General features: G+C 53.3%; 9 protein-coding genes across 9 annotated transcripts; 6 read left to right on the plus strand and 3 right to left on the minus strand.

Moving 5' to 3' along the window:
* Nucleotides 1-265: 265 nt before the first annotated feature.
* On the minus strand, nucleotides 266-4322 carry SCP_0202570 (Replication factor C subunit 1; the record flags this gene model as incomplete). Its single annotated transcript, XM_027754172.1, has 22 exons — nucleotides 266-433; nucleotides 489-600; nucleotides 656-807; nucleotides 870-1032; nucleotides 1085-1204; nucleotides 1251-1387; nucleotides 1440-1596; nucleotides 1657-1794; nucleotides 1845-1892; nucleotides 1945-2030; nucleotides 2080-2205; nucleotides 2259-2312; nucleotides 2374-2560; nucleotides 2615-2737; nucleotides 2789-3067; nucleotides 3121-3291; nucleotides 3342-3820; nucleotides 3872-3896; nucleotides 3947-3970; nucleotides 4024-4042; nucleotides 4096-4138; nucleotides 4200-4322. The coding sequence occupies 22 exons, from the start codon at nucleotides 4320-4322 to the stop codon at nucleotides 266-268; spliced, it is 2934 nt and encodes a 977-aa protein (XP_027609973.1).
* A 341-nt stretch (nucleotides 4323-4663) lies between these two features.
* SCP_0202580 (predicted protein) lies at nucleotides 4664-6857 on the plus strand (the record flags this gene model as incomplete). Its single annotated transcript, XM_027754173.1, has 5 exons — nucleotides 4664-4689; nucleotides 4741-5148; nucleotides 5202-5458; nucleotides 5511-6498; nucleotides 6572-6857. The coding sequence occupies 5 exons, from the start codon at nucleotides 4664-4666 to the stop codon at nucleotides 6855-6857; spliced, it is 1965 nt and encodes a 654-aa protein (XP_027609974.1).
* Nucleotides 6858-7004: 147 nt separating this feature from the next.
* SCP_0202590 (hypothetical protein) lies at nucleotides 7005-8364 on the minus strand (the record flags this gene model as incomplete). Its single annotated transcript, XM_027754174.1, has 5 exons — nucleotides 7005-7097; nucleotides 7151-7342; nucleotides 7402-7851; nucleotides 7901-8257; nucleotides 8326-8364. 5 exons carry the CDS (start codon nucleotides 8362-8364, stop codon nucleotides 7005-7007), a joined length of 1131 nt encoding a protein of 376 aa, XP_027609975.1.
* Nucleotides 8365-8805: 441 nt separating this feature from the next.
* Nucleotides 8806-9036, plus strand: SCP_0202600 (hypothetical protein; the record flags this gene model as incomplete). The annotated part of the gene is made up of 1 exon (XM_027754175.1): nucleotides 8806-9036. One exon carries the CDS (start codon nucleotides 8806-8808, stop codon nucleotides 9034-9036), a length of 231 nt encoding a protein of 76 aa, XP_027609976.1.
* A 152-nt stretch (nucleotides 9037-9188) lies between these two features.
* Nucleotides 9189-9431, plus strand: SCP_0202610 (hypothetical protein; the record flags this gene model as incomplete). Its single annotated transcript, XM_027754176.1, has 1 exon — nucleotides 9189-9431. One exon carries the CDS (start codon nucleotides 9189-9191, stop codon nucleotides 9429-9431), a length of 243 nt encoding a protein of 80 aa, XP_027609977.1.
* Nucleotides 9432-9519: 88 nt separating this feature from the next.
* Nucleotides 9520-12446, plus strand: SCP_0202620 (hypothetical protein; the record flags this gene model as incomplete). Its single annotated transcript, XM_027754177.1, has 9 exons — nucleotides 9520-9834; nucleotides 9901-10098; nucleotides 10161-10429; nucleotides 10491-10565; nucleotides 10614-10660; nucleotides 10715-10881; nucleotides 11315-11333; nucleotides 11390-11586; nucleotides 11643-12446. The coding sequence occupies 9 exons, from the start codon at nucleotides 9520-9522 to the stop codon at nucleotides 12444-12446; spliced, it is 2091 nt and encodes a 696-aa protein (XP_027609978.1).
* A 1056-nt stretch (nucleotides 12447-13502) lies between these two features.
* SCP_0202630 (predicted protein) lies at nucleotides 13503-17181 on the plus strand (the record flags this gene model as incomplete). The annotated part of the gene is made up of 4 exons (XM_027754178.1): nucleotides 13503-13554; nucleotides 13842-14581; nucleotides 14635-16638; nucleotides 16699-17181. 4 exons carry the CDS (start codon nucleotides 13503-13505, stop codon nucleotides 17179-17181), a joined length of 3279 nt encoding a protein of 1092 aa, XP_027609979.1.
* A 1709-nt stretch (nucleotides 17182-18890) lies between these two features.
* On the minus strand, nucleotides 18891-20205 carry SCP_0202640 (hypothetical protein; the record flags this gene model as incomplete). Its single annotated transcript, XM_027754179.1, has 2 exons — nucleotides 18891-18894; nucleotides 18956-20205. The coding sequence occupies 2 exons, from the start codon at nucleotides 20203-20205 to the stop codon at nucleotides 18891-18893; spliced, it is 1254 nt and encodes a 417-aa protein (XP_027609980.1).
* A 1515-nt stretch (nucleotides 20206-21720) lies between these two features.
* SCP_0202650 (hypothetical protein) lies at nucleotides 21721-24575 on the plus strand (the record flags this gene model as incomplete). Its single annotated transcript, XM_027754180.1, has 4 exons — nucleotides 21721-22855; nucleotides 22906-22988; nucleotides 23040-24334; nucleotides 24401-24575. The coding sequence occupies 4 exons, from the start codon at nucleotides 21721-21723 to the stop codon at nucleotides 24573-24575; spliced, it is 2688 nt and encodes an 895-aa protein (XP_027609981.1).
* Nucleotides 24576-24595: the final 20 nt, after the last annotated feature.

Consider the following 24595-nt stretch of genomic DNA (forward strand, 5'->3'; position numbering starts at 1 on the left):
GACATGACTTGGCCTCAACCAGCATCATAAGTACGACCGACTGCTCGATCATCATGGAGGAATTGAGTGACATAAGCGACGGCGCCTGTAATACAAGGACAGTAAACGTACCACATAGCTGCTTAGGACCTCAGCAGCGAACGCCCAGGATACGCCCAGTACCAGGGTGGTCATGAATCCGCGCAGTCAAGTGGCTATATTCAAAACGAACCACATCGAACAACAGTATGACAAGAACCGATAAACCAATGCAAATATGTGCCGCCTAAGTTTTCTTGGCCCTCGCCTTTATCTTCGGTTGTGCGATAGCTTTACCCTTGCTCGATACTGTCCCCTTGCCTTTCTTGGGAGCTTTGATTAGACTGTCGTGTGTGACATCATCATCGTTCGAAGAAGGCTTGTCCTCTGACTCTTCAACAATATCTTCTTCAACCTGTCAAGGGAATATAATGAATGTGCATTATCACAACCTAGTGACAGAGCCTTACATCGAACGCTTCCTCAAGGTCGGGGGCAGGACCCAAAGCAGCAAGCTTCTTCGGAACCTTGCCCAAGTCTTGCGCCTTATGGAAGGGAATGGGGTGATCTCTAGAGTTGTATCTACGAAGACAGCCGACTGAGGATAGGCTAGACACAAGGATAATGTACAGCTCACTTTCTCGTTAGGGAGGTCTTGGTAGCAGTGGATATTTTCTTGAGGACAAGGTCGTCTTTGTGTTCGTCCAGACCCAACTCGACTACTGTGTCCCAGTCCTCGCGGGTGAGGAAGTATTCATCCATACGCTCGATTACATCGTCTACTGCACTCTGAGAGAGAGACGGTAAAGTTCAATACCATAGATGACCTAAATACAAATCAAGCCACTCACAGCACCTTCGTCCATTAATGGTTTGACGATATGTGGGAACAGCGCGGGGAGATAGGACTGTCTGATCTCCGGTTTGTCTCCGGATACCTTCAGACGCATTCGGGCTTGGATGTCTGTCAATTGACGACTGAGTTTGCCCTGCTTGGAGTTCTGACCAAGCCACCTAGCAGTCACGTATTCAAACATCGTCAATCATCTATGTTGTATCCACTCACTGGGGAAAGCTCATAGCATTCTGGCCTCCGTAGCCTACCCCTGGCCCGTAGAGCAGAGATGCAGGACGCACACTAGAGCATACCGCGTGAAGCGGCATCAGTGACCAGTGCTGTTCGGGTCTGCAAAGTATAAGCGGAAGAAATCCAGGTTACCATACATACGTACCCGTGAATGAGTGTGTCAACAAGGTCGCCATCTGATATCGAAGAAGCAGCATTGTCCATTAGCTCGAGCTGTTTCAGCACCTTCTCTGGTCCGTCCATGTTCTTGACCTTGCTGGGTTGTGTCTTCAAGTAATTCTCCTGCGGCAATGTTATCACAAGAGACCTCTGGCATGTACAATAGACCACACACTTCTATGAACAAGGGGATGAACGAAGGGTCGTGGAAGTATAGCTCAATCTTATCATTGAGTCTCTCGCGCGATGTCGGTGAGAACATGTAAGGACCCAACATCTTGTTGATGACATTGAAAGGTGTCATAACCGAATATTTCTCATTCATCTTAGCTCTGAATTCAAGGAGTAGATCAGCCATCCACAGGATCTAATTCACGCAGCAGAGAACGTACAGTGTCTTGCCTTCATCAAAGTTCATCGTGTCATTTGACAATTTCCACGTGGAGAGCATGTTGAGAACTTGACGAATGTCTGACTGAGCCCCCTCGATGAGCTGATCGATCACGTTCGCGGGAACCTTCATTTTCTCCCTAAAGGAGAGATAAACACATTGTTTCAGCGCAAGGAAGAGTAGACGTACTTGAATGCGATAGTGAGCAGCCTCGAGCGAATAGCAGTGACCTCTGGCCTACAGTTCAGGCTAATTAGACTTGCACAGCAAAACAATTACAGACTCTTACTTTCGGAAAGTCAAGTTGAACGTCGCATTGATCAAGGGTTTCAGTTTTTGAGCTGTCCGGTCGTTGGCAATACAAATGATCGGGATCTACCCAGACATGAACTCCCAGTACTTGCATCACTAGCATGCAGCTTACTTTGGTCTTTTTGATAAGAGCCGCAAGCGCACCCACGCCACCTCTGTCACCAGCAGACATTCCATCGACCTCGTCCATGATCAGACAGCTTTTGTCAGTGATATTGACGCCGACAGTGTTTGCCATCTGGTAAAAATCAGTAAATTCAGGTCGACGGACTTAGCAATGCGGCAACGCACATGTCCACCCGTCATCCAACCATCTAAGGATGCGTTCGTGATGTTGGTACTGTTCTGGAGGTGTTTATGTCAGCAAACTAAAGGGAAAACCATGTCAATGTGCGGTTCGGCCCACCTCGACGAGCTTCTTACTTCTCGCATCGCTTGCATTCAGCTCGATAGGTGTAAATCCTGCGAGCTTGGCACACAAGTGCGCGCTCGTCGTCTTGCCAATTCCTGGAGGACCGGTGATAAGGACTGCACGATAGATATTCATGCCATTCTTGCCAGGTTTCTTAAAGCCCGAATGCAGACTAGACGACCTATGGCAAAAAGTTCATGGAAAACGAAATATCAATTGAGACACAAACACTAACCAGTCATTCAACCACATCTGCAGCTTCTCGACCTGTCCCTTGTTACCACATATCTCTTTCAGAGACTGGGGGGCATAGCGCGCTGCCCACAGCTGCGATGACGGGGCTCGCTGAGCGCTAGCGCTGTCAGGGAGCGTCAGCGCCGCGCACATCGTGCATTTACCTGCGACCGACCTTCCTCCATTGGCGACACTCTCCTTCATCGCCTTCTTCTCGCGTTTCTCCATCTCCGCAGCGCCCTGGCGAATCGCCTCCTTTTCCTTCTCGAGCTTCTTCTTCGTCTTGTCATCCAAATTGCTTGTGTCGGGCACGCGCGTTGCAATCAGATCCAGGAATCCATCCTCATCGAGGGTCTTGAGGTTGTTTTTCTTAATCGCTGCGAGTTTGCTAGGTCCAGCGTCGGAGCCCAAGACCACGAAGGATGTCTTCGATGACGGCTGCAAGGTGACGCGGCTGTTCGCTATCTTTCATTGTCTGCGAGAGTAAAGAACAACCAACATACGTACCCACCAAAGCGCTTGGCGAGACTAATCGCTTCCTCTCGGGAGAAGCTACTCAATTCGCCGGTGAAGACGAATGAGAGGCCACCAAGAGGATCAGCAACCGCAGGCTCCGGCACTGACTTGGAGCCCGGCGCGATAGGGCCAGCCAATTTGGCAGCCTTCGCTGCGGCCCAACTGAGAGACTGAGTAAGCTAATGCCAACCGACACAGAGCAAACATCTCACTTGAATTTGGGCTTTGGCTTTTCCTGTTCCTCTCCGTTCGCGCTGGCTTTCGCCTTGCCTGTACTCTTCGCCGTTTGAGCTTTCACAAGGGCTTTCTTGGGTGTTGTCTTGACTTTACTCTTCCCCTTCTTCGCCGGCGCCTCGTCGTCCTCGTCCTCTATGTAGTCATCATCGTTCGCGACATCCTCCGAAGACAACATTTCAAAGTCCTCGTCCTTGTTCTTCTTCGCTTTGCGTGGGGGCTGCTTTCCACTGTGTGGCGCTTCTTGCCCTCTGGGTTTGGGCTTCGCAGCGAAGCCACTGCTTGACGCCTTCGATGAAGACGTCTCGATGGCGTGTTTCTTCCTGGGTGGTGACACCTTCTTGAGATCTTCATCTTCGTCTTCACTGGAGAATGCAAGGACGGCCTTCTTCCGCTTGAGGCTCGGTTGTGGCTTCTGATCTTCCTCATCATCCATAACGCGTTCGCTCTTTAGTTTCTGCGATGACATGAGGATAAGAGTTGATATCATGGGAGCGTATTCACGTACAGTCTCAACTTTCTCGGGTTTCGCGCTGCATCTGTGTGAGCAGTCCGTGACGTGGTCGAAACGACAGGTACGTACGATGCAGGTGGCTTCTTGCTTGTTCTGTTGATTAGAGGTCAGGTTAAAAAAGATTGTAACATTGCCTCGTTACACACCGAGCATCCTCCCCATCGCCTGTTACTCAACCTCAGTATCTCTATCACAAGAAGGGTAGAGAGGAGACTTACTGATTTCTATAGACTGTGTTTGGCTGGGACCACCGAAGTGCTTCTAAAAAGATAATGCAGTCAATTCAGCGAAATCCACAGGAAAATGCGAGAATCGAGCGGACCGAAACCGTGCCAGTGGTGTGTTGTGTTGACGGTGTGGTTTGACTGCTCCCGGCGCCACCGAAAAAGCCCCTGATATCCCGTCCGTAAACCTTCGCTGGTGTCTTCGCTTTGCTTGGAGCCATGCCGATGTCAGACGAGGAGGTATCGCTGAAAGATGGGTGTAATATCAAACGATCAACCGTGACTACACCACGGAAGCGCGTGACAACACGCAGACGCGCATCGTCACAGCCCGTGACTTTATCTCTGACGCGTTGTCACCGGTTAATATTGCACATCCGAAAGCAGAATTTGATACTCCGAAAGAGACCCCGCACATTGCAACGTCTTCTCAGAGACTCTGACAGTACTGAACACTGCTCTGACAGACCTCTTGCTGTTGACCATCTGACCCTCAAAAGCCGCTTCGCAAGGGGTTTCGGTCAGCTCTTGAGTCCACAAATCTGACATCCCATCACACGCTATGATAGGCAAGTTACCCAGTTCCAGGTGCGTGCTTGCAAGTATGGGTCATGATACAGAATCTAACATATCGCGTAGGTTCGCTGCAATATACGACACCTTACCTGCGGACGCCCAGCAGGCGCTGGTCGAGAAGCACCTCATACCGCTTCTCAATCTTGTCGAGAGGAGCAGATCGAAAAAAGTACTCGGAGTCGTTACCCGTTTGCAGGAGCGACACGCAGGAATCCCATTGCTGGATCTGAATGCGAAGAAGGCCGAGATTACTGCGTTAATGGATGAGCTCCACAGAGATGCGAAGCGCTCCTTCGTCAGGGAACGATCGCACAAGTCGGAAATCCTTAGCGAAACGGTGGACAGTCTCACGGACTGGTTAAATGACATCTGGAGCGTCGTGTATGAGCACAATGTCGATTTCATGCATGCGCATAAGTGTCTCCTTTTCGTGGCTAGTTCATTGGATCATATCGGGAATGGACGATCTGGGTGTGTATGTTTTCTTGCATCAATGCCCGAGATGTTCATGTTCGTCTATGCAGTTGCAAATGTGCATTCACCAACATGTACGTCTCTGTGGTTCTCAAGAGGAATACGGGAAGGCGTGTCAAATCATTTGCAATTAACGGTGCCCATAACGTGGAAGAGGTTCTCTACTTCATTTGGCGCGACCTACTCTTGAGCTTGCTCGCGACCGGTAGTGAACGCCAGGTCAGTATTATACCGGAGATACTTGGAGAGATTGAGGATATGCTGGGCTGGACGGCTCTCGAAAGGGTCCTGTATGGTGGCAAGAAGTGTCCGTATACTCCCTATTTGCATGTGCATATCAGTCTAATTCATCTCTCCAGGTCCTCATGATTATGGTGACGATGACGATGACGACGACGATGATGACGAGGAGGAGGAGTATGAGTCTGAGGATGAGGATGAAGACGGAGATGATGAAGAATACATCGACGACGAGACAGACTCAAAGCCATACTTCTCGAGTCACTGGTCGTACCGCGTGAGCAGTCAGATGTGGCAGCTGCGGAAACATATCCAAGATGCCATGATGGGTGTTTTCAAGCTGACTCCTTCACTACGGCTTTATTCCTCACTTCTGGCTATCTCTACTGACCCTGAATCCATTGAATCCCAGTTGATGAAGCACCTCTCCTCAATTGCGGCGAGCTCCTCCGAGACGTTCTCTGCAGCGCTAGATATCCACGCTCTCGAGGATGACGCAGACACGATCGTATCACTACTTGACTCGCACTCACATCTTCTCCGACCTCGAGATGCGCCTTCACTACAGACAGCGGTCGCCTGCATTTCTGCAAGCCCTTTCTACCAGGCGCAGGCACTCCAGATCATCGAGAAGGAGCTATTGGATACCGCACGTGCCGTGCGCTCAGCTTTACTCTCGTCGTTCTCGCAGGTGGAAAGTCGTGCAAATATCGACGAGATCATGGAAATCGTTAAGCTCCGCGCCGGGGCTCCAGGTAGACAGGATCGAGTGGAGGCATGGGTTGACGCGATTGCGACTCCAGGGACTGCCGCGCCTAATCCTATGGCATTTGCAGCGATGATGATGGGCCTGCCGATCGTGCCTGGAATGGAGGCAGCTGAGGAGGGCGACCCTGCTGGCTATCTCGATTTCGACCCTCACGATCCTGACTTGGACGAACTCAGAGACGAGTTCCGCCCGAAGCTCAAGCAGCGATTCGAGGGTTGGTCTGATGTCGCCATCAGTGTCAAGGGTGCTGCAATGGTGCAGCTCAAGGTATACAAGGCACTCATCGAGATGATGCCATTCTTGCGAGCCAACGATGTTGTCGAAGAGATGGTCGGCAGGTAAGTATGCGTATGGTGTACCCACAGAGGTGGTCTCTTACAGTGTCATGGTGGCTTACACTTGTCTCCATAGGCTGGCAGACAAACCGAGCAAGCATCATGTTTGCGATGGCCTGGACGCACTTTTGAATTTCGTCAAGGTGCAGCGCAGAAAAGCAGCAATGCAGCGGTCAGAAACCAAGTTCCGCAAGGACACTGCCAGGGCGGCACGAACAGCCGGGGCGAGAGAACCATCCACCAGCACTACTCAACCCGCCGCACCAGTAGTCCCTCCTGGAACGTTCGCGAATTTCTTCGACTGCGCCATGGCGAGTGCTCCTTCGAACTCGGGAATGGGAGGTATGGAGGACGTCGACTAAAATCCACTCACTTGCTCGCGTCGTTCTGAGGTTTTCGTCTTGTAGCTCTAGTTGCTTTGAAGCTGTGCCTAATTCTCATATCGATATTTATCACGGGCTGTACTGAACGGATTCAAGCTAATAAACAGATAACAAACAGTTTTCAATTCAACGACGGCCGTTCCTTCTTGCGGCTTTGATTAAGCCCCTTTGGAAGTTCTCATCGTATCCCACGCATTTCATGCACCAGACGCCCATAATCTACGTAGTGCAACTCAGCAAGTCAGGTGAAAGGATGGGGTGTCGAAACATACCTCATCCCCTTTGTCGTAAGCATCGAGAACATCCTCCTCCGTAACATCGTCATACTTACTGCCATCATTTACCCTCACATCGATCTCCTCTTCCACTGCTGCACGGCCCAGGCGACGTTTGAGATGAATACTGACTCGAACGGGTTTGGCCCACTTCTTGACGGCGATCTCCTTCGACCAGTTCTTGCGCACCTTATTTTGCCTGGGTCAGCTTGACTGTACAAATCAGCACATTCGACCAAAGAACTCACAGAGGCATCTTGAGAATGCCATTCCTCTGGTGTTAACGATGCAACAGCTATCTGTTGATACAGGCCGACATACAACCACTCGTTCGTCCGCAGACGAACGAATAGAACCTGTGTGTGGGAACACTTTTGGGACCAGGGTTCCACCGCAGGTGTCATCTGGAAAAAGAGCCCGGGATAGCCTGGCTTCTTGGGGGCATATGGAGCATACAAAAGGTTGATGCACATAAGATTGTCATAGCCGTGGGTTGCAAGTTTCCCTGGCTTGATGCGAGGGAAAGTCTCCCGTTCCGTGCCACCAAAATGTTTGGATATGAATGACCGGGTTACCGCTGTGTCTCTGATAGCTGGGTCGAGCACAACTGGGAACGGGTCAAGACCAGCGGGCTCCAAACGTTTCAAGATCTCCTTGTCATCGAGGAATAGCTTCTCCTTCTTGATCACAGCTCTTGGCTGTTTTTGACGTTAAGGTCCATGAACTGCAAGAGATATCATCACGCACATTCGACAAATTGTTCATGGCGGTTCTCGCTTCCTCCTCGGACATCTCCTCGTATTTCTTGACAATGTCGTGCGCGGACAGCGAGTTCAGAGGTTCCAACCCGACCGATGGCTCTCTAATGTCCTCTTCGATGACACCTCCATTGGACTCAACTGTGCGCTGCCGCTTTTTGGGAAGCTCAATCTCGTCCTTCACTGGATCATGGATTGGAATCCGAAGAGAATCGAGAACGAAGTTGGGAGAGGCACTTCGCTTTTTCGGTTCAGGACCAGAGTTGGGAGAGACGTCTTGCTTCACGGTCTCGTCTTTCACGTCTACATTTTCGAGCGACTCTAAATGTGCGAAGTTTTCCTTTCCCTGCGATCTCTCACGATCAGCATGGCACCTCTGCTAAATCATTTACAGCAAAACCATCTCCAGCTCACCACCTCTGACTCAACCTCATTCTTCACTGGATGTCTCATCGGGAGGTACTACACTTGCAAACACGCGGAAACCCACGCAACAGCTCCGCTATCGTCAAAGAGCAGAGCACTTACCTACAACTTGAAGGGTGAAGCGGATCGATACGAGCCTGTGAATAAGTAAGTAGGGCAGCTTGTTTGCGTGAATGTGTCCCGCGGCGGAAGCAAATGTATGAAAAAGGCAACTCTTCAGGAAACGGCCACCTTGCGGCATAAGCGAGCGTGTACACAAATATTAATTACGTCCTCAAACCTCCTCAAACGCATTGTCGGCAAAGGGCGCATGCGCAATCAAGAGTCTGCAGCCAGTCCCTAACGATTGTCATCCGTCAGGAATCCAAGCAAAGAGGTACTCCCTTCGGCAACACTCGAATCACTGGTTGACAGAAGACACCGTCTAGATTGAAGCCCCCAAGGATCAAGGAACACGTTACTGCCATTATGGAGATAGAGACGAAGGAGAATATTTCTCCTTTGCTCGATGCTACTCGACCTAGCGCGTATTATGCACTCGAGGCAGAAACACTAGATCTGAAGGGGCCTCAGGCTATGCCCGAAAGCCTTCGTCCTCTGGGACAACTCACGAACGATGTCGGCGATGCTGAGATCAACAAGAAAGAAGATATATCCTCTCATCTCGATGCTACTCACCCAGCGCATATCATGCCCTAGAGGAGGAAATGTCCGAGGCGAAACCGCCTTTGCGAAAGAAAGCGCGGCACTTGGTGGAGGTTGCAGTCCTTCCTTGGAAAGCAGTCAAGCGGGACTTGGAGAGACGACGATTGGCAGAACGGGAAGCACGAGCAGCACGAGCAGCACAAGAGATGGAAGACGTAAAGCCGCAAGTTCCTGGAGTCAAGGCGGAACCGATTGATGTCGATCTACAACCTCTCTCAAGCGAGCGCGAGGATGAAGCCAAGTATGAGCCAATGACCGAGGAAGAGATCAAAGCTGCAGTTGACCGGCTGCAGAATATATGTGAAGATTCTACTCTCTGCATTGATCTCATTTTCATGATGTTCCGTACCACAGCCTCTCGCGAAAATCAAGAGAGGTTCACAATTTGACTATAAGTGTGTTGCTCAGCGGCTCGATGCAGCAGGGCTCCGAAAATCCTTTCCCATCGCACTAGATGAAACAATGCTCAAGTTCACCATGTCGCGTTACTACATCACCGAACTCTATGGCGGAAGCTTCGTCCAGACATTTCCTACAATCAGTAAGGAGAGGGTCGATATGCACGGAGTCAATGATTTCATGATGCTTCCAATTGTCTACCATCCTCATGCTCCTCAGAATCCCGGTGATCCTGGCCTGTTTTATATGCAGAGCGCGAGGGTATTTGAATGGAAGGAGGTGCGACGTGTATTTGTGGCATTACGCCCTGGAGTCTGGTCACATGTCGGCTTCTACAAGATGTTCCCATCGGAGCCACTTACAGCTGACGAATTCCAAAGACAAGATGGAAAGGTGCATATCAATCAACGGTGAATGATCAGAAGCTCACAGTACTGATTTCATGGCCTGACACTTTAGGTAAAGAGAACATGGGCGGAACAAATTCTTCTTAAAGGTTGGGGAGAAGACATCCGACTACGTGTTTGGTGGCGACAGCGCAACGACGAAGAACTTTCAGATGAAGAGATCGATGTTATGATCTCGGACAAAGACATCATGAAGACTGTAAAGGAACAAGTTAAAGACATTTCAGCTGCGTATGAACGAGGCGAAGAGGTGAGTATATTAGGCATCCTACTGGTGTTCGAACTCGACGCAGTTCAAATGCTCTCCTCCAGCAAATCGGAGTCTGGTGCATGAAGTGTGTCGGCTATGATGCAAAATTCCAGCGTATCCTCGTGAACAACTATGACAACTTCATACCACCGTCCCAGAAGAACAAAGATCGCAAGAAAAAAGTGTCGGCGAAACCCAAAGGAGGGAAAGGGAAGGCGAAGATCCCGTCGTCGGAAGCATCATATTCGAGAGCGGCCTCTAAGCGCAAGCGGGCCCAGACAGAGGCGGAATCATCTGACGAGGAGGCTACCGATGAAGATATGGCACGACAGTGGGAAGACGACGTTGAGGGCGTCGATTCGGAGATCCAGTCTGTACTCACAGTGTCGAAGGGCACCAGGTCCCGCCCACAACGGGCGAGCAGAGTTTAAGATGGGACCTTTCTACTGCTCCATCTCTCCTCTAAGGTATGTCCTGTCCTCGCCTCTCAATCAACATCTCTGACTGGCGTGTAGGTCGGAGTTGTGTTACTTCACACTCTATGACTGGGCAGCTTCGCAGTGTATTGAATGTGATGTAAATGTACTCTCTATTTGTTATTGTGACGTCGTTGCAGACAAATTGAGATCGCAAGTTTTGTACAATGTGCCGTCGCTGGTCCTCGCTATCTGCTCCAGACCTATGTCTCGTGGCTTCACGCTCGGGCCCCACTCAGGTGCGGAGAAATACAATCCAGCAGACCAGGAGCTGTCGCACAGCTATAACTTACGGGTGCTCCTTCACGTGCGTAGTGGACTCACTGGCGAGACACTGGAAGTTGAGCGCTTGAGCGCTGAAGCTACTCAGCTAGACATTGTTTCCTTGACCCAAAATTTGGCGCTGCGGGGCCCCGCACGGAATTACACTAGGCGCCTTCGCTGGAACCTGCGACAACTGCTCGAAACGCTCGCGCAGATCTCCAGGTACGGACCCTCGCCATATCGCCGCTACCGTCGACTACATCTCGTCCAGAATTAATGCAACCCCTCAGACGTCACAAGCTACCGTGCGATAGACGGAATGCGTTCCGTAGCGACATATGACCAGGGTAAATGCGGGCTGCGCCGAAGAATTCCCGCTGGACGCACAGATAAATTCGTGCGGCCAACGGATGAACCTGCAAGCACCACTGCTTCAGCATCGTCTGCGATATCTCTCAATTAACACGATGGTGCAGGAATACAAGCAACTGACGCGTTCGCGGTCTTCACTCGAGCTCTACTTCGTCTTGACTGACGCGACTGCAATCCAGCCGAGCAGGTCGACTTCTTCCTGGAGAACGGCTATGTGGTGATCAAGCAGGGCTTCACGAAGGAGAAGGCTACCGAGTTCACCAAGACGATGTGGGTCCGTCTTGCGCTCGACCCGAACGACAAGTCGACCTGGGACCGCGAGCGCATCCACATGCCGTGGCACAGTCGCCAGCCAGTCGCATCCTTCGCACCCAAAGTACGTCACAGATACTGCACTCCATCCATCATCCACGTGCTGACAGAGATACAAAGGTGTGGGAAGCGATGCAGGACCTGCTGGGTGGGGCCGAACGCATCGACGAGCCAAGCGGGTCGTGGGGGGACAGCTTCATCGTAAACTTCGGCACGCCGGAGCTGGAGGGCCCCGACAAGTACGTCGACCCGCACGACCTCGACAACTGGCACGTCGACGGAGACTTCTTCGTACACTACCTCGATTCTCCAGAGCAGGCGCTGCTCGTGATCCCCCTTTTCTCTGACATCAAGCCGCGCGGCGGCGGCACGTTCATTTCGCCCGATGCGATTGACATGATCGCCAAGTACCTATCGCAGCACCCTGAGGGCGTCCTGCCCACCGGGCTCTCGTTCACGCCGTCGACGAGCACCTACGAGGAGCCGAAGGACGACCCCGGCTACTGGTCGCACCCCGAAGAGGTGAAGAAGTGCAAGCGCTTTGTGGAGATGACCGGCGAGATCGGCGACGTTGTGCTCATGCACCCGCTCATGCTGCACTCCGCGTCGAAGAACCACCTCCGCGAGGTGCGCATCATTACGAACCCGCCTGTGTCGCTCAGGAAACCGTTCAACTTTGCGCGCGATGATCCCGAGGAGTACAGTATCGTCGAGCGCAAGACGCTCAAGGCGCTCGGTGTCGACAAGTTCGAGTTCAAGCCGACCACGGAGCGCAGGCGCCTCGTGCCGAAACGGTTCGTGCAGCACAACAAGATGCTAGAGGAGGAGAGGCAGCGGCTAGAGGCGCTCAAGCTGGATAAGGAGGAGCTAGAGAAGGCGAATGTGAATGTGTCGAGCGTGTCGCAGCCTATTGCGGTCGCCTAGGCGGAGATTATCGGCGTACGAAGGACTCTTCCCTTGTACTTAGTACTTGTTTGTGTGTCGATTTCTAACTAGCTTTCACGAGGACCATGTGATGGAGAAATTTTCAGCGACTGTATGCGTGGAATATGCGTGGAGATGTTGTTCGGGCATCGAGTGTTGCCGACTGCAGCACATACATTAATTATGGCACGCGCATCATGTACTTACTAGTAGCGGACCTATTCCCAATTTCTTACCGGGGATTGGGCACCTCCGCTACTGCGCATGTTCGAGAGGGATATACTTACCATATGATGGGCATGGGGACGTTGACGTATAGGCAGCATGCTGGAGGCGCGTGGATGGCGGTGGCTGCAATGGATATCCAGTGTGACATCGTCGTGATCGGTCACCGATGACTGCAAGTAAAGTAATAAGAAACAAACAACGTTGTGACAATCGGTAAGTTGGGATTCTTACTGGGGTTTGAAGAGTGCGGTCACGCCGGCGTCGTCAACGCTCCCATGGTGCCCTCCCTTCGGTCACTGGGTGTATGCAGTCGCAGCATGCCGCCTGTAATCAACCTCTTCGAACTTCTATCGGGGTGATATCATGAGATCTTCCGCAGATTGAGCTCGGGAATACTCACATCTAAAGGTGGCTCAGGGCAGCCGACACTGGGATTTCGGTGCGCCGACCTGGGTCTGATAATGACTCGTTGCATGTGTTGCGTGGTACTTTGGGCACCATACGAGCCGACTCTGCAATTGTTTTTCTGCTAACGTGACGGACATGAACGCAGAAAAGAGAAGAGGGACTTGTATGTACATCCGGACCGAGGCGATAGCCTGGCGGTAATCTGCCTCGAGGCCTTCCTTACCTGGTCGGCTACCTCGTTGTCCACCAGGGCCACCGCCTTGTCACTGCAGACCTGTCGCCACGTTGGAAACGCGAGTATAATGCATCACCTCTGAAAGCGCGATCTCTTATCCGCGCTCGGAGCTTAACTCTTTCCTCCTCTCCCTCCTTGTCCCGTCCTTCCTGTAACTCTGGACCACCTTCAGCCCGACCTGGATTATGTCTGGTCAATCCCCGCAGCGAAACAGGAAAACACTTCTCGGAACCCAAGGTAGGCCTTCTTCCTTATCCTTCTTTTCTCACTGTTGCTTGGGATTGGCATTTCTCTCCCGTCCTGATGGAGGTGCTACAACCCCAATGCTTAATTCAAGGATCGATCCTGACGTTCGACGGTGATCCTTACTCCAACTTGGAAACATGTGTCCGTGCTGTTGTATCTTACGTCTCAAAGTGTGCTTTGTTAAGGATACTACATAAGCCACGCCATTGTGTCTTGGCCACCTGCACAACTCTATTCCGGTGCCGCGGTTGCTTATTTGCTTCCGTAATCCTATATAGGTCCTGTGCAGAACATCGCCCCACGCGAATCGACTCCATCACCATCTTTCCGCGAAAGACAACGTACCGCCAAAGCCCACTTACTGCCCATTGTGCCCACTGTCAGCCAGATACTCGCCAACCAGAGCCAGTCGATCCACCAGGGCCAGCAACCCAGTCCCACCGCCTCCATCTCTTCCCATCAATCACGCCGAAGCCCTCCACCCACCACCCGCATATCACCTACTGCGTCTAAAATGGCTGCTCCAACACTTCCACGCGACCGCAGCCCCGAGCGACTTAACTCTCCTCCTCCTCTCCAACACACCGTAAGCCAGCCCATTCTTCCTCACATGGTCCCGCTACCACCAGCTGCGCCCCAGCACTCCCAAAGCCAGTCAAGTGTCCTCTCTCGCGTGATGACGGACCCTCACCACCCTCGTCCCGTCAACCGCGTTCCTCCTCCCAACTTCATCTCCCAGTACCGCACCGTTGATGACGAGTGGCAGGTGACGGACGAGCTCATGGCCGAGATCGAGCGCGCCGACTACCAGGCAGCGCAGGGACAGCTCTCTCACCCGGCAGGGACTTCCGGTGTCGCATACGCAGGTGGCGCGGCGTCGAGCGGAGCAGGGTTGCAACATCAGCTCACGATGAACACAGCAGCGAAAGATCCTGCTGTGGAGCGTGTGCGCGCCACAGACAGGTCGAGCCCCAAAGACCAGGACAGCAGTGGCCCTCCGGCGGTGGCGAAACGTCAGGTGCGTGACAAGCTGCAAGAGTGTCAGCGCGATCAGTCTAACTCTGTTCAAAGACGAGAGATCGTGCGCAGACGGTATCCTCGCAGCTGCCAGTACACGACACCAACGGGGCCAACCGCACGCCCGAGTACCGCGGATCGCCTCAGTACGCGACCCCCATGTCGTCTCCCAACGAGCGCTCGGCGGGGTACACGCAATATGTACCCGAAGGATACCAGGCAGGGAATTCGCAAGGCCCTACCCCTCCTGCCCTGCGTAAGGCTTCTGGTCAAGTTGGAGTTGTCCCTAATCAAGTTGCTGCTGAGCCGCGCTCGACGCCTCCCGCTGCGTCGAAGCTAGCAAGTCACACTCCACCTTTGCAAGCCATGACACAGCGTCCGCCGGATCGTTCACTGCCAGTGCAGGAAGAGCCCGAAGAGGACCACGATCGTGATGACCACGACAATAGACAATATGACGATACCCGTGGGACGCCTTCTCCTGCGTCCGACGTATACCCAGACGGTTCGCGGTTCGATGTGCTCCGAGAGCATGCTGCGAAGACAGTTCATACCACTACGGATGACGACGAGGAGACGTTGAACGAGGAGGACGACGATCACCACCATCGGAGCAAGAGTGGCGAAGAGTCCGACGCAGGCTTCACTCCCCGCTCACCTTCAACGACTCTGCCGGAGCGCCCTCGCGATGCTCCGTACGCCGCTGGTGGCGGGCAGTACATGCCATCCGGTGGACAGTATGTGCAGCCCAGTACGGAATATCAGAAGACAGTTCGTGCGAAGCACCGTTCTGGATCGACTGACCAGCTCGGCATGAGGACCTTCGATCCAGCGATGTTCGAACACACTGTCAATAGCCTCAGAAGCGATGATGCTCCTGTGAACGGACAACGCCAGCAGCAGTCCCCTCCTCAGCAACAGCATTCCCCCCCTCAACCACCGCTTCCGCCTCAGGTGCAATCTCAGTCTCTGCCGCCGCCTCAGACCCAAGCTCAGCAGCAGATTCAACACCAGATGGAGAGCCAAATGCAGCAGATGGATAACTCCCGCCATTACGGCTCGAATCATGTACAAGACCAACGAATGACATATCCCGGGATGCCGCATCCTGGTGACATGCAGGGGTTGATTGACGATTCTACATCTGTCTACCTCAGAGCATATCTCCAGTCCCCGAGTTCTCGCCCCAATGCGCCGATACCCCCTACCCCGCAGTCACAGACAGCGGCACCATCTCCCATTATCTCCGCCCAGAGCGAGCTCGAGCACCGTCAGATTGGGTCGCCCTACCCATACCCATTCACGCACATCCGGCGCACGACGGTCGCCGCGCCGACCCAGGCGCCCTCCTCGAGCTATGACCTGAATGACCCGGCGGTGATCCGTGAGCAGCTCGCGCTGCAGATGCAGATCTACGCGCTCAACAATGGCCTCGCAACGCCGACCGACTCCACGTTCTCGCCGTCGTCCACACCCTTCCCTGGGCCCGGTTACAACCCGTGGGCGTTCATACCGACGATGGCGGGCCACCCTAACATGGGAGGCGGGTCGGCGATGAGCATCCGCTCGAGCCCGAGCCACGAGCCCGTGCACCTCCCACCGCCGCCTCTGGCGATGCGTGGCCGTGGACTGCGGCGGCGCGATCAGACGGTGAACTTGCGGCAGCAGGGTGGGCGTGACACGCGACGCGTGAAGCCCCCGCCGCGTGTGGAGAGCACGCAGCCCCGCGAGACGAGCCCTGAGCCGTCCTCGGGTGAGGAGACTGCGGGCGAGGAGCGTTTCGTGGACCAGTACGTCAGAGAGGGTGAGGAAGTGGACTGGGCGCATGTCCGGGGTCATGAGAATGGGCATGGGAACGGGAACGGGAATGGAAATGGGAACGAGATCGAAAACGGGGAGGTCGCTGACAATCCCGATGACGAAGGCGACTGGGTGGACGAGGATGAGGATGGCGAAGAGGAGGATCTGCTTGACTTGGAATTCCATCCTACCTTTGTCAGTAACCCGCAGAAGAGGCGGCGCAGGTGGGAGACCCGCTGGGACGCAGTCACGCAATCGGTAAGTTCTCTCAAACTCAGTGATACATCAGGCGATCTAACCACGTACTCCGTTTCATAGTTCCAGTCTCTAGACCGCGAGACGGACGCTACCTTGATCCTCCTGGCCTCCCCTGCGCACTCCTCAAAGCTGTATGCCCTCACCTCGCGATCTATCCGGCGTGACTCCGCACTGCTCAACTCTTCGAAACTGACGGCGATACGCACGTCGTTCAACCACCTCGCCTCACAGCGGCGCGTCGCACGCTCACAGCGGATCTCTCTCTTCGACCGGCTGCATCTGTCTTCTCCATCGATCCGCGGATCTCCTGGGAGCGGAGACTCGCGGGAGGACGACCTGCGGCGCGCACTGGAGGCCGCGCTTGGGAGCCTCGGAGAAATGGGCAAAATCTATGAGCAGCGGGAGACGCGGTGGCGGGACGAGCTGCGCCAGCTCAGCGAGGACCGTGACAAGGTCGAGCTACTGCTGCACCAGGCCCTGGGCCCCTCTGGGCTGACGAATGGCAACGGGCACACTGACGACACTAATGACCGTATGTTGTAAAATGACTTGCGCGCGCGCCTGCGGCGTCGGGCTGCGCGCCATGAAACAAGGATACGACCTTTATATGGAACTGTATGTGTAAAATGTAGAGGATCAGGATTTATGGCTTTCTTTATTACATGCCTTAGTTGTAGTCTTGCAGAGCTCCAGACTGTTGCAGCCGACTGACCTGTAATTAGATCTCAACTTGCAACTGCGAGCAGTAAGCTCTCGAGTTTGTTTCGGGTGGCAAACAACTAGCGCGATTCCCAATCACTTAGACGCGACTTCTTCATGATCGCAGCACGGACAATTGAGATAACGTCGAGACTCCCGCTTGGGCTCCGCCGGTTCAACCATTGGAAGGAGCATAAAATTCGACGACTATTAGTAGGACGTACCAAGATTTATGTTATTTTATTCAGAGACAGATGGCCTCTGGAGTCATCATGGTCGCTGCTTCCAGACACGGATATTCTGAGGAACAAAGGATGAAGGAGAGAGTCAGTCTGCCTTTGGGGCTTCTGGCTGGCAAGACCGCTGCTCTCAGCTGCGGGACCACCCGTGCGTGAGGGTTAGGCAGCAGAAAATGTGTAAAGAAAGAGCAACTGGAGCATGAACGTTTGAACGTTGAACCTCGCACCTTACTGAAAGCGTTGACGTCAAAATAGGTTGGAACGTGGTATGAAATAATTTTACATTTTTGTTCTCGTCTAACTTGCTGCAGCTTAGGACCGAAAATCGCCAGGGGAAAAGCACCGTCTGGAGAGCCAAAACACACCGCTGCCTTCTCCATCTCCTCTCCCCTACCGTGTCCCCCATCGTTGCGCGAACGCTCCTTCTATACGCCCGACGAGCACACCATTCCCGTAGACTCTGCGTTTCCACTGCGCACCGCGACAACTTCTCTATGCTCACGCCAAATAAAGGAAAAGAAACGCACCGATGAGCTTGCTGCTGTTGACTGTATGTTGCAATGCTGGCGACCGGGGACCAAGAGTCCTTGTAATTTAAGGACGTGCACACACTGCGCACGGACACAAATCGACGCGACGCGCTGAGCACGTGATGGTTCGATCGCGACAAGCGCCCAAACGCGTACACAAGGGCAAACAACGCGCTCGCGACTAAGATGGACGTTAGAACACTGCTGGTCCGGAATATAATACCTCCTTCCTCCTGCTGTAATAATACTCTGAGCTCAATCAGTAATTTATCCATTGTGGACCAGAATCTCTCTGCTCACATCCTGAGATACCAATTAACAGTGATCATCACAAAGGGAACAGATGTCACACTATATTTGAAACACACGAGCACAATATGTAGTACAGCGGTTACACACGGACACAACAAGAGCATATGTATCAATCAAAACATCACTACAACTCAGAGCCAGCAAGTAAGTAAATCAAGATAGTGGTAGCATATGGGCAAATCAGAGCATATCGACAAAGCAGCACATTTCCACAAGTACAACCAGACGAGACGGTGCAAAGAGAAAGATCCGCAGCTGGTGATAAACTGACCACTAGATGAATGCATATACGGCAAGGATGGGGTAAACTGCAGCACATACTATACTGAAAACAGACAATGGATGGGAAAGATGGGAAGATGAATGCCGAAATATGAGGTCTTCCCAAGATTGCAGCTCGCCAAGTACGGACGAAAGGGATGATGAGACCGTAGATGGAAAAATGCAACGACATGATCGGCTAGCAATGGACTCACCTGGAAAATGGGAAGGATGATATCAGACATGCAGATAAAGACAAATGGCGGAAACACTTACATGGCTCTTCTAGATGTGGAAGCAGTGCTGGTACGACCGAGGGGAGGCGTAGTATGGGCTGCTGTCACACCAGGTACGCCAGCTGCACGTCCCTGCCTGGCATCAAGGAGCTCCTGTTTAAGCTGCACGATCTCCACCTCATTCTCCCTTTTCACCCTCTCCAGTTCATTCACCCTCTTTGTCTTCTCCCTTTTCACCCTCTCCAGTTCACTTTCCACTTTATCCGCCCTCTTCGTCTCCTCATTTTTCTGCCTCTTCAGCTCCTCAATCTCACATGCCAAGTCCCCTGAGTGATCCCGTTGTCGCAGTATGTCTGCCTTTCTGGTCCTGAACATGCCCCATAGTTGGTTTGCAGTGGCCTGGATTTTGGAAGGACGAACGATGGGAACCGGTCCAAAATACCCATTCCTGCCGGACTGAGGAGTAAGCTGGGACTGAGGCACGGGCTGAGGAGTGGCAGGGAGGCCAGGAGAATGAAGCTCAACCTGGATCTCAGCCTCGGGCTGAAGGTCCGGCTGAGGTGCAACAGCAGCAGCATCCAGGTCATCCGGATCATCCTCGACTTCAACACCTGTGACGAGCTCATACACCACGCCGGCAAACCAATGGCAGTTAGTGGTTTTATTGTTATACTTTTGATTAAACTCGTGCGTGACCTGACAAGCAGCGATGAAGGAAGCGATGGAGTCTGCACTATTTTCCTGCGACACTGGGTTGTGGCAGACAACAACCGATTTCGCAGTATGTTTGGCGCAGGTCAACATGATTTTCTGGTCTTGCCCCAAATAGATGACATCGGAAGCAGGTAATTCAGTAGAACTGGTGGAGAGTACCTTAGCAGCGGTAGATGACGCCGAGGACGACTCCGAGATGCTGCTAAAGCTGTGAGTGGATGAGGCGGGATCGTTCTCAGCGCGAGCAGGGCACACTCCTTGCCGCTCGGCTAAGATGTATCCAGCCGTCTTTCCGGTGGCAGAGTTGGTGAGGGTAGCGACGAGGAACTCGTGCTTAACGCCCTCCCTATGCTTGTAGAATTCGAGGAGGCTGATTTGCAGGTCGGATGCAAGCCAGCCCCGGTGGATGTAATCGTCCGCGAGTCTATCGATGTTGAAGGGGAGGTAGATATCGGGGGTGGTTTGGAAGCCGTCGAGCCAGGACTTTTCGGGACTGGGGGGTTGGTCACTCATGATGCCTCTGAGGCGACAGTAGATTCGGTGGTAGACAGCGACGAGGGAAAACTGGGGAGCCATGGCGGGGAGTGCAGTCTGCTCTTTAATAGCTGAAGCTTGTGGTGCATGTCCGAGTCCTGTGCAGAGCGTGAGCGCTTGAGCGTGCAGGCGCCCAATCTTGCACGCGTCTCGAGCCAGGCGCCCTCATCGATTTCCATCGTGTTTACCAACAGCTTCTATCAGTAGATACCACTCGACGGTCCTCTTTACGCTCTCCCTGTCGTCGCTGCATTAGCCTGTTGAATCCTGCCATTCACCCTTATATACCTCATTTTCGCTCGAGCACACTAAAATTGTTCCTACTGCTTTTGTTTCTACTCCGGAAATGTCATCGTATCTACACTGTCCAACACGGACCCACAACGCTAGTGCTTCCAGAACTCCAACTGTAGAACATGTGTTCGTTGTGCTGTGATGAGAATTAGGGGTTCAACCATTCAGAGACCCTCTGCGCCCACGATATCGGTCCATCGATGAGTGCGAGGAAGTCGCATGCAGGAATTATGACTCGGTGAGAGAGTCAGGACGGACGCGCCCATATGAACATCTAAGGTCCGACTAAGCCAAGACAATTCTGTGAGAGCAGAGGCAATCTTCGGTTGAAAGCAGCAGCGATAACTCGACGTCTGAATTCAAGACGTCGAGTCACCACTGCTGAATTCGCATCCGATGCATAGGACATGCCACGGGATGATCGCGTACCTTCGTCATCATGATACTTACGGAATTTACTGGACATCGATGATGACCATCACCACGCTCCGAACGGCGAAACTGAGGCGGTAATAATCGATAGCGAACACACGTCGGCCGGTCGCCGAAGACTTAATGTCTCAGACACATGCTATCTGCGATAGCCTGAGAAATGACACGGAAAGAGTAGGAATTCGACTCACTTTGCTGACTCTGGTGCCGTGGTATTTTTATCAATGATACCTATAGTCATTGCGATCCCAACTGAGAGATCTGCGGCATTCCAGCTGGATATATGAGACTGGGCACCGCTAAACTTCGTCTCGCAGAGCCATAGCGCCGTAAATTACCCAATGCCTGCAAATCAAATAGTTCAGCGAGAAACAACACGAGCTCACCACGAACTCACCATGACTTTAGCAATGCATCTTGTTTTACATTGTCAGGCTGCTCGGTCGCAGCTAAGACGCCCTGTCACTCGATCCTCGACGCCTGGCAGCAAGGCGTTCAATCATTGAATTTCTTGATCCTACCGTACGCATGTTTCGGAGCGCGCCTGTGTGTGTACTTGTTGGTGCGGAAGGGTATTTTCAAATTCAAGCAAACCTCCATAGTACATAGTGCTTTCATTGCGTGCGAAGCTCTGACGTTACGCTTTGACACTGATCTTGATCACAAACGGGCTTCAGAAAGGGGTACCCCTGTGCCTTAGTCATTCTTTTCACCACTTGGATCCAGTTGCGCCCCTCGGTCGCTCCCTATAAATTCGATCCTCAGTCCGCCCCCTTCCATAATTTTCCCTTGGCTGCCCTCTTTACACTGACAAATCTATCCGTTTCCGCGATGCAACGCCCGGTGTGGAACGAAGTACCCGCCGTGCAAGTCTCCCCAACAAGAGTGCCGTTTTCCCACTCCCAAAGTCTACTTCCGCACTCATCTACCTCGGAGAACTCGAATCTGAGGTTAGATGTATCCGTAAGCAACGGCTCACGCTCCGACCATTCGCTCCCAACGCCACCCCCTTCTGCCTCGCTGCCGTACGCACAGTACCCCTCTAACGCGTTCGCCGGCCCCGCTCGCCTCCCACGCCAAGATGCCACAGGCAACATTGAGGGTGCACCCGCTCAGGCGTACATAAATCAGGGAGGGCATCCCGAGGCGGCGACACGACATGTGCAGCACCACTACACCCAAGCGGGTCCGTCAAACTATGCGCAGCCCAGGGCACAAACTATCCCCCAAGGATACACTCCAGGATCCGTTGGAACCGTGCACCAATCACCGCACCCGAACTCCTGGCCTGACGCCGACGCCTCCCCCGCAAGCCCGCGCGCCATCCCGAACGACTCTCTCATCAGACGGCGTTCGGGCCCATCCGCGCCCTCTTCCTCCAGCACACAGACACAGGATGGCCAAAACAACAGTGCCAACAATCAGCCCAATCCCGCCGAGCCCCCCATGAATGCAGCAACATCGCATGCGCACGCGCTGCTGCACCCCCTGCGCGGCTATCTCATGCAGAAGGTCGACCAGGCGATCACCGCTACAGGGATGCGGCTTGCGCAGGAGTTCGGGACCATTAACGAACACACGGCACAACGTGAACGGCAACTCATCGCGCTCAGCTCGCGGCAGCAGGACAATGGCGCCAGCGCGGCTGAAGCCAACGCACTTCGCCAGGAGCGCCATAGTCTGCGTGAAGAGTGCATGCGGTTGACCGAGGATCTGAAGAACGCGCAGGAGGCTCAGGTGAGGATGAAGGATAATTTGATGAAGTTGTATAACGCGTGCTTTGCCCTGCGAGAGGAGGGTTCGAAGCTAAGAGAGGAGCGGGTCGCCCTGAGGGAGGAAAATTGGGCTCTAAGAAAAGAAATTGCGAGACTGGTGGATGCAGGCAATGAAAATGTGCAGAGTTCGGGGAGTTTAGGGAAAGTGGAAGGAGAAGCAGCTCAGGAACGCAGTGGGCTCGTCGCTTCAGGTGTGTGAGTCTTGTGAATTTTGAAAAACTCACCTCAATCGTCTCATTAGTGTTGTCTAAAGTGCAGCAAGAGCTGACGCGCAGGCATAATGCTGCCAAAGAAGTGGCGTTCCTTGAACAAGTGGTGAAAGAGGTACGTGTTGTATCACATCTAAACCTCCTTACTCGGTCTAACACATGGCAGATTGCCCCTTCCGAGCCCACCGTCAACTCCGCATCGCAAGATGTGAAGGAAAGCTCCGAAGACCCCGTCGCTAGGTTGTTGGCCCAGTCTTCACCTGTGGTACTAAGCAGACTTGCCAGCCTCTCGTGTTCCCGCTCCGAGGCACGTATAAATCATGGCACTCCACCCGTCCAGGCCTCCCCGGTCAGGAAGTTCGAACCACTCCAAACCGTGGACAACGTCCCATCCAGCGCGAAGTCGGAGCCCGATCCTGAGCCGCGGCTCCTTCCTGCCCAAACCGCCAACATCTCCCGGAGGAGCGCCGTACCTCCATCTTCCATACGAGAGGTGATCGATCTGTCGAACATCTTGGACTCTCCGCCACGCAGGTTCATCGGTATTGAGGACGCCCTCCCATCGCCCACTAACGATTTAAAAATGTCGGCTCCGCACCTTACGCGCGCCGCGGACTCGGAGGTTAATGCAGCTATGGACGTGGACGTTGACAGGAAGCGCGAGAGGGAGGGCTCTCCAGAGCAGCCCGAGCATCCCGCCAAGCGCCGGCGCACATCCGACGAGGTCACCGATTCCGCAAGTGGCACGGTCGAAACCCCTCAGTTGACAGAGGAGAAGTTGGTGGCAGCTACCGAGCCCCTCCACCGCTCGCGCAGCTCAGAAGACTGGCTTGCCTATGCGCTGAAAGAAGAATCAGAGAGGGTAACAACGCCGGACGAGATGAAGTCGCTGCAGGAAAGGCTGGTGTCTGTGCAGCCATCTGAAGATATGTCTATCTCGGAATCTGGGTCCGTGGCAACGATCTCAACTCCTGGACTGGAGACCTCAGCACCCGTGGTAGAATCTGTGAAGCTGGTTAAAACTTCAGCACTTGCAGCTGCAGAGACTGTCGCGGAGACCACAAAGTCCGAGGTAATGGAGTCTGTAAGTCTGAATGAACCTCGGATGTCTCGGGTGGGATTGGGAGATAATACCAAGGACCAGCATGAAGCTAGTGAGCGGAATCTATCCGCTAGTGCATCAGCTGGCACGAAGTCATGGGTGGTGGATGACCAAAATGCTCCGAGGGCGCAGTATCACAGGACGAAACTGCTGTCGGCGACGAAGCGGCCTGAAGAGACTCCGTTAATAGAGGCCTACAAGCAAGCAGAAGTGCAGAGTAGGGCACCTCAAACACCTCAGGTGCAACTTGAAGGTCCCCGGCCCCCCACGCGTCCACAGCACCGCAAGCATCTAAGTCTTCGCCATGTTCCGCTCATGTACCGATCCACCAAGACCGGGATGATTTGCCGGATGTGTCTGTGCGTATTTTTTCTAGTTCTATTCGTCCTGACATGTAAGATTGACGCCAATATGCGGTTCTACAGCAGCAGGAAGGAGGTCCGCGACCGCAAACTTCCTGTGACGACCTTCCCATTGGCGGCCTCGTGGGTCGAGCTTGCCAGCCACTGCGAAACGGTACACCCGCGAGCATACGAGACACTCATTGGCATGGCGCCGGAGGAGATCGAGGAAGCAAAGTTAAAGCTGGGCTCGAAGTAACACGTTCTCTCCTCCCATGT

This window comes from Sparassis crispa (genome assembly GCF_003851025.1).
Source record: "Sparassis crispa DNA, contig_000001F, whole genome shotgun sequence".
Lineage (NCBI taxonomy): Eukaryota > Fungi > Basidiomycota > Agaricomycetes > Polyporales > Sparassidaceae > Sparassis > Sparassis crispa.